Source organism: Porites lutea, chromosome 9, assembly GCF_958299795.1.
Source record: "Porites lutea chromosome 9, jaPorLute2.1, whole genome shotgun sequence".
NCBI lineage: Eukaryota > Metazoa > Cnidaria > Anthozoa > Scleractinia > Poritidae > Porites > Porites lutea.
Genome location: NC_133209.1, coordinates 23967714 through 23975037, shown reverse-complemented (window position 1 = coordinate 23975037; position 7324 = coordinate 23967714). Strand labels below are relative to the sequence as shown.

The 7324-nt window shown below is 38.3% G+C and overlaps 1 protein-coding gene across 1 annotated transcript; it reads left to right on the top strand.

Moving 5' to 3' along the window:
* Nucleotides 1–4602: 4602 nt before the first annotated feature.
* On the top strand, nt 4603–5317 carry LOC140948234 (uncharacterized). Its single transcript, XM_073397456.1, has 2 exons — nt 4603–4885; nt 5062–5317. The coding sequence occupies exons 1-2, from the start codon at nt 4653–4655 to the stop codon at nt 5300–5302; spliced, it is 474 nt and encodes a 157-aa protein (XP_073253557.1). The 5' UTR covers nt 4603–4652; the 3' UTR covers nt 5303–5317.
* The last annotated feature ends 2007 nt before the right edge of the window (nt 5318–7324 follow it).

Here is a 7324-nt window from a genome sequence, read left to right as displayed (position 1 = left end):
CCTTCCTTTTCCCTCCCCGCCACCAGAGCGCCCCGGAGAGCTTGTTTGCAGGCTACCTTTAGGCCGACACTAAGGTGACAGCAAAGGAAAGCCGGACACTTTCGTAGATCAGGATCAGCAATACAGAAAAACACTTAAAATTAAAGTTAAGGCTGATCGAACAGCTAAGGGTTGCTAATTTGCAAATTTATTTGCCCAATATTGCGGCTACACAAAACTAGTCTTCATCAGAGGCTAGAAAATCTACTGAAGGTAAGGATCTTTTTGCCCCTGATGAGGACTTGCTTTGTCTAATCGAAATACTGGGCAAATAAATTTGCAAATTACCAACCCTTAGCTATCCGATCAGTCTTGCCTTTAAATTTAACTTAGGTGAATAATTGTTATAGTAAACACCAGAAAAGCTGAATATCTAGCCAACAAAGAACTTACTTTACATTTGTGATTGCCAAATGCACGAAAGTTTTAATATCTTGAGCGCCGTGCCGAAAGCATATCAATGATCACAAAGTTGAAAACGTAAAGGTAACTGACGTGATCAATTAAAGTTAAACTGGATGTGAACGAAACGAAGGGCTTCAAACTTTTGATGATCTTCAGTAATTCTAGCCTGAAGTTCAGACGGTTATCTCGAGTCTTTTTTACTCCCTCAGCAACGTCTGAATCGACCCGAAAGCCGGGTAGTGATTTCCTTACGGAAAGATAAGACCTCATCAGGCCAAATAAAAGAACGATCTCTTATGCATGATAAACGCTTAATTAATAAAGCACGATTTTCCGTGTTGCCTATAGTCTGGCAACTCGTCATAGTTTGACCACGGAGACGATGGAATTTGCATTAAATTCCGCTTCCTTCACTGGAAGTGGATTTTGTTCTTCGATCGTCGTGCAAAATGAATGTCCTCGAATTTTAACGAAAGAACGCGGTATTTGGAGGAACTGAGTATAGTCTGGTTGGTTACCATTAAGGGTTATCGATGAGCAAAACTGAGCGAAATAGTCTGTTAAGGTTATACAGACCGATATTTTCGAAAAGTCGCTCTTATTGTGATTGATGATGGTACGAGGAATAATAATAAAGCGAACCAGTCAGTGTTCTAAAGAGAAGATTTCAAGACACTGAAATCATTGCCATATAAGTTTTTGGTTAGGTTAGTTAACTTGGGCGTATAATCAGAAAGATTATAAGCATAAGCTAGAATGGGCCATGTAATCTAAAGGACGCTCAGCGATTCCTCCACGTGTGTTTGTTCAAGTGAGGTCGATGAAGTTTTAGTTTAAGAAGCTAGGCAGGTATAGGAACACAACGTCTCGTAATACCCAACCTTTAAGTGTCAACATTACCCATAGGCTCTTTTTAGCCTATCTCACTAATTTTGTAATATTTCAAAAAGAAACTAAGTATATGCGGCCACGTGGGCCTTGTTTCAGAAACTAACAGTTTAATTCTGCAATATAAGCATATCAGCAATATGAGGCTTAGCACAGTAATACTGTTTCTCGTGTTATTCAAAATAAGCAATAATGAAAGAAAATACCAGTCGCTCCATGTAAGGGAATCCGGATTTCGGAACCCTGGAATTTTTGTTGGTGGAATCCTGGACTTTGGAATCCAGAATACAGCTCAAGGAGTCCGGGATCCCAATAACTATTGGAATCCAAAGTTCAAGTTCCACTAACATAAACTGGAATCTATTACCTGGAATCCGGAATCCAAAGCGTGGAATCCAGAATCTAAGACTCTCTTAGATTTACTTACATGGGGCGATACTAAACTCTTTAAGATGCGTATTACCTGCATCTTTTCGTGTTGCACTGGTCTGTAACTATCCAGCTTTATGTTCCTTGTATGCTAGCCTTGGTTTGAAATGATACTGATTCTTATGTCTGTGGCTGCTTTCGCATACTAGTGTTAATTGTAGTCTTGTTATTACACAACAGACAATACAAAAAAATCAAACTTACAAAACCGATAGCTCAGATAGATTGGCAAATATCCCAAGTGGAAGCTGTTCAATTTTGTTGTTCTGCAGCTCCCTGCAAAAATAAGTTTAATTATATTAACTTCGTATTTCATTACAAGAATAACATCATCCTTGTCTATTTTAGTGCTAGCGTTTTTCCTTTATACTGTAGTGCTGACCTCTGTATGTAGGAAACTGCTCATCTTTTGACCAAAAAAGATGGAGCTATGTATTATATACGATTTGGAATGCACCTACTCCCAGTATTTCTCACCCTCAGGTATGTAAGCCTACAACGAGGGAAAAACGTGTTTGACAAAAAAAATGTCAACAACAAAATCCTGTTTCATGAAAATACAGAAGAGGTTTGCAAGTGAGTTACATGAGCTCCATTAAAGTTACATATTTTCTGTAAAACGCTTCATTAATGTTCCCAATCCATAACTGTTACTATGGAAGGAAAAAAACTGAACCAGAATAATTGTGGCGAAAAGAGGTAAGGGATGAAATACTCTAAACGAGGATAACAGGTCACTTTGTATCGGGGTTGGTAATACCCCAAGGTAATGGTTAGAGAGATGAGGGGTTGGCAATCCCCCAGGGCAGCGAGTGAGAGGTGATAATTATCTCTAGGGGGTGATAATCCTCCAGGGTAGTGAGAAAGAGGTGATAATCCCCTGGGTTAAAAACAATAGGAGTCTATGGGGGTAAGGGTGACCTGTATGGGAGCACTTCATCCCAGACCCATTTGTTTATTATTAAACTTCAAAAACCTTGATACAGGTAAACAGAAACTATTATAATTGCTACAATGCTATTAAAAGCAAGTCAAAATGTAAGATTTGTTAAGATTTCCGAGCCTACAACAACCACTGCGAGACTGGTAGCATATATGTACAATGTTCCTAGTAATGTAATACCTAAGTCACCTAGAGAAATAATACAGAGTCTTGTGTTACTTAGAGCCCATCAAATATTTAACGAGAAAACATAAACACTGAACAAAGGCAGCACCAGTAGAGATAAGTAAAACAACAGAGGGGGAGGGAGGGAGGTAGGGAGGGAGGGAGGTAGGGAGGGAGGGAGGGAGGGAGGAGGGAGGGAGGGAGGAGGGAGGGAGGGAGGGAGGGAGGGAGAGAGTAGGAACTAACAGTAGTTCTCAAGGGAAGCGCAATAATGCAGAAATGTTTTCTGCCAGTCGTTAAGCATGAATGTCACTCTGTCCTTCAGTGTGCATGGCACCCCGCACCAAATCAACTGTATTTTAAAACTGTCTTTGAAGTAGTTTAAAGCTATTTAAGGGATTTAAAAACCAATTTTTACCACAATTTGAGGCATTTTTATTATATTTCACGACTAACACCAAAATAGCGTTAGAAGCTTGAGTTGTATTTGTATAGGTAATATCATGATTTGTACATGATATTTGGCATAAATACCACGAGTGATATTTCGAAATTGTTATACGTAATTCCACGAGCCGTCACGCGAGTGAAATTTGAGACAATTTTGAAATATCACGAGTGGTATTTATGCCAAATATCACGTACAAATCATGCTATTATTTGTTTATACTACTACCCGCAAAAGTTTTGTAACTTTCACATGTAGGTATTTCAAATTGAGCTGAAATACTACTGCTCTAAGCCAATCAAATTGCAGAAATTTCTCCTGTAGTAGTATAAGACATGTATTTGAATAGTATTGATAACATTTTCCCAGGTTTTCCTTGTATTTGAAACATATTTGCTATCAAAACTACATTTTAAATGTAGTATTTAAGCTATATTTTCGGAAGGAGAGTACTGGCAAGTTATATATTTTTATTTATTTATTTATTTATTTTTTTAATACAGTACTTAAACTGTATTTTGGAAAGAAGAACCTAAAATCAAAGATTTAATAGCAGTCTCCCTAAAAGCGTTCCACTCGATTTCGGAATCGAAAAAACTTTTGCCCTACATTTTTATCATCAACACTACTATCCATCCCAATAACGAAATCGCGGTTAGAATGAAGAAATTGTTTATTTTACTACTATTCCCAGCATTTCATTACTGGACGACCGTTAGCGGCTAAAATATGCACATTTTAGATGCCGTTTTACAGGTTTTTTAACGATCGTTTAAAAGTACTTCGGGTCATCAAATCCTAGACTGTTCGCACTCATTTGGAAGCATATTACTTCTTCTTACGTTCCAATACCATTTAGGCATTATCTTTCTCCAATCAGCAAAAACTGGTCGTCTTTATTTCACTAACCCAATTAAGAAAGCAAAATGCAAGGAATAAATGCCTCAAAAACATCACAAAATTCTCAAAAGTGGCACCTAAACTAGACCTAAAAACATGTTTTACATAAAGATTAAAGTGCTACTGAAACGAAAATTCTAAGTGGCTTTTTTTTACTTAAAATACTTTTTCATTCCAAGAAGGTCACTAATAACTAAAAAGAATACTACTTTACGTCCAAGAAGTCGCCGTGATCGGCGCTTGAAGTGTGGTACCAAAGAGGGACAAAATCTGAAAACGGAGTCTGCGAACTAGTCAGCGGATAACCACACTAGTGACGTCACATGGTTGAGTCGCAAAGCGAAAGGTTGCCATTGCTGATATAATCCACTGTTGTCGAACTGTTGAGTTCGCACTGTAAACTTCTGGGTTTTTTTTACGGTCTACATTTGGAAAATGTCTACTTCAGACGATTCAGATTCGAACACAAGCTCTAGGAGTGTTTCTGAAGAAGTGGAGAGCGAAATTGAGGACGATTTTGGCGTAGTTGGCGGCCTCGTGGAGCCATATCGTTTCGAGCCTATTGCCCCGGAAGACTATGAAGAGCCCGAGGAAGAAGAAGACGAAGACGGTTTAACTCCGGCTATATTAGAGGCTAGATCTGAAAATCAGATAACCCTTGATACATGGTAAGTAAGATATGTAACGATAACACTTCAGGCCGAGCGAATTTAGTTTTCTACGAACTTCATGCATACAACAATAATAGTTATATGCATTAAGTTTGTTTGTTTACCGTTTGTTCTTCACTAAGTAACTATAGTAACTTACGTGTTTCCCTTCTAAATTCTTCTAAATTTTGTAGGTGTGAATGTGGAAACTGCAGTACTGAGCTTTTGTCCAATGCCTTGGAGTTCCGTTGTTGCAAGGAGGTCGCCGCAGCCATGGCAAAACTTACCTTTGAGGGAATAGAAGGAAGTTGCGTTCTCGACCACACGGACTTCGACGCGCTAACAAATGCGACTGTACTCGAGCAAGTTTGCCCTCTTTTGAAGGACAGAAAGGGTCGCAGCTGCAAATTTCCTAGCCGAGGAACTCAAAATTAATTAAGGATCTGCTTGTCCCCTTTTGTGCCGCAATTTGGCCATGTTTGTGTTGGAAAAAAATGCCGAAAACAACGTTTTCCTAGCGTCAAAACTTATTTTCCTTTTCAATTAGATATTGAACTAATAATTTATTGCTATTTTTCACTTGACTATTTTTGGCTTCAGTAGCACTTTAAGAGCTATTTTGTCAAGTTATGAAATAAAACTTGTGGCACAACGCGATTCAGAATTGAAGGATTCGACTTAAATTTGCATATTGATGCCGAATTCGCATTGCGTGACACCGGCTGCTGTGATAGTAAAAAAATTCTTCATGATCCTACAAATGACAATTTTTCTGTTTTTTTTTATTTATTTATTTATTTTTATTTTTATTTTTTTACTTCCTCAACAAGAAAAATCGAAATAGGTTAAGCTTATAGAAGATTAAGTTTACTTTTCCACTGACCTTCGTATTAATAGTCTCGTCTCGGCCAGCCGGCCGTCCATTGTTCGACTCCCAGTAGTTGGCTTTTTTGGTAGTAGAGTGGGTCGGGAAAAATACGTATTCCTCCCTACCCTACCCCCTCACCTTTTTTTACTCGCATCTCTTTCAGAGGGTCGCCCCCACAGTCTGAACGCCTGGAAGAGGCTATTCGACATGCTTCAATCGCGTTCTAAACGAACATTCTTGTTTTACAGATAACATTAACGAGAACCATGTTTCTCCTGTCTAGTGACAGGTGGAAGTATTTACATTTTGCAGCGAGAAGGTCCTTCACACATTCACCTTTACACTTTATATATGGGACGATGGTACACGGTAGTCCTTGAAGAAAAATTAAGAAAATATGGACTGGAGTTCAAAGAAGTAAAATCAACAACCCGCTAATCACGTCACGCCACTATAAGTCTCGTACTTATAAATTCTTATCAAGTAAATTGTTGTTTGCCCCTAAAAAAAGTAAATCAGCTGTGAAATGTACATTGAATTAAGTTAGTGTCCGGATACCTTAAGGAATTTGACATTTGTATAAATTTTTAGATGTATAAATCTACCGGCCTTCGATCACAAATCTGATTGTCTATGTACAGTGCTAGTGCTATGCTGGTAATGCTGTACGCTATCAATTCCGTGATGGACAGTGAGTGAAGTGACTGAGTAGCCTGACAGTGTTCGGTTGTAACCTGTTTATATCACCACTAAATAAAACCGCTAGCCTGTCAAGTTGTTAAGCTTTGAACGACTAGGGGATTGATATTTGACTATTTTAGGGAAATTTGTACCTGATCTTCGTTTCCTCGCATGTAATCTCGCTCGTTTTTTGTTTTTGTTTTTGTATTTTTTTTTCGTACATGTAAGATTTGTGAAGTAAGTAGTCTACTATGTTGAAATTTAACTCCCTTTGGTGGATCCCCTTTGGATTCCCTCGCAAAAAGTGGATTCCCTTAATTAATAGGCATATGAGTCTAGTCTATGACGTCACCAATTGTTATAACCTAGGGAAAAAAAAGTGCCTTCCTCCATACTAATTAAGTGCCTAGTCACTGCCTTCCTCCATATTAATTACGTGCCTAGTCAGTGTCTTCCTGCATACTAATTCGGTATAGGTTTACTAATGAGCGTCACTCTACTACAATAGGAACAACAAGCTTGCCTAGACTTGCCCGGGCTCTTTTAACCCTGATTGGATAGTAAACAATCTATTATGTGTTCAAAATAAAAGCGCGCTCTCCGTTCAGCATTTTATTATTGCAATCGCTCTGCTAAGGAAACAAGTTCGCTTGCCTAACTAAAAATTCGGTTATAAACAAAACTCAGACACAAAATGGGGCTCAAACTCTTTATTTCAATCTATTGCAAACAGTGCTCTCTCTATAAAATTACTTCATCTTGATGTCTTGTTACACGCTCTGTTAACCGGTAGTAATTTGCATCTGACTCATGCCTCTTTTGTGTTCATCTAAGTTAAACAATTATGCTTAAGTCCTCAACAAAAAGATAAGGTACCATTTTATACACAATTGTTAGGTCTGTTGAAA

What these genes read in the sequence shown, in the direction of transcription:
- LOC140948234 (XM_073397456.1), top strand. Translation starts at nt 4,653, where the DNA reads ATGTCTACTTCAGACGATTCAGATTCGAACACAAGCTCTAGGAGTGTT. An exon ending in CAGATAACCCTTGATACATG is followed by an intron (nt 4,886 to 5,061) that starts GTAAGTAAGATA and finishes TAAATTTTGTAG; the next exon opens with GTGTGAATGTGGAAACTGCA.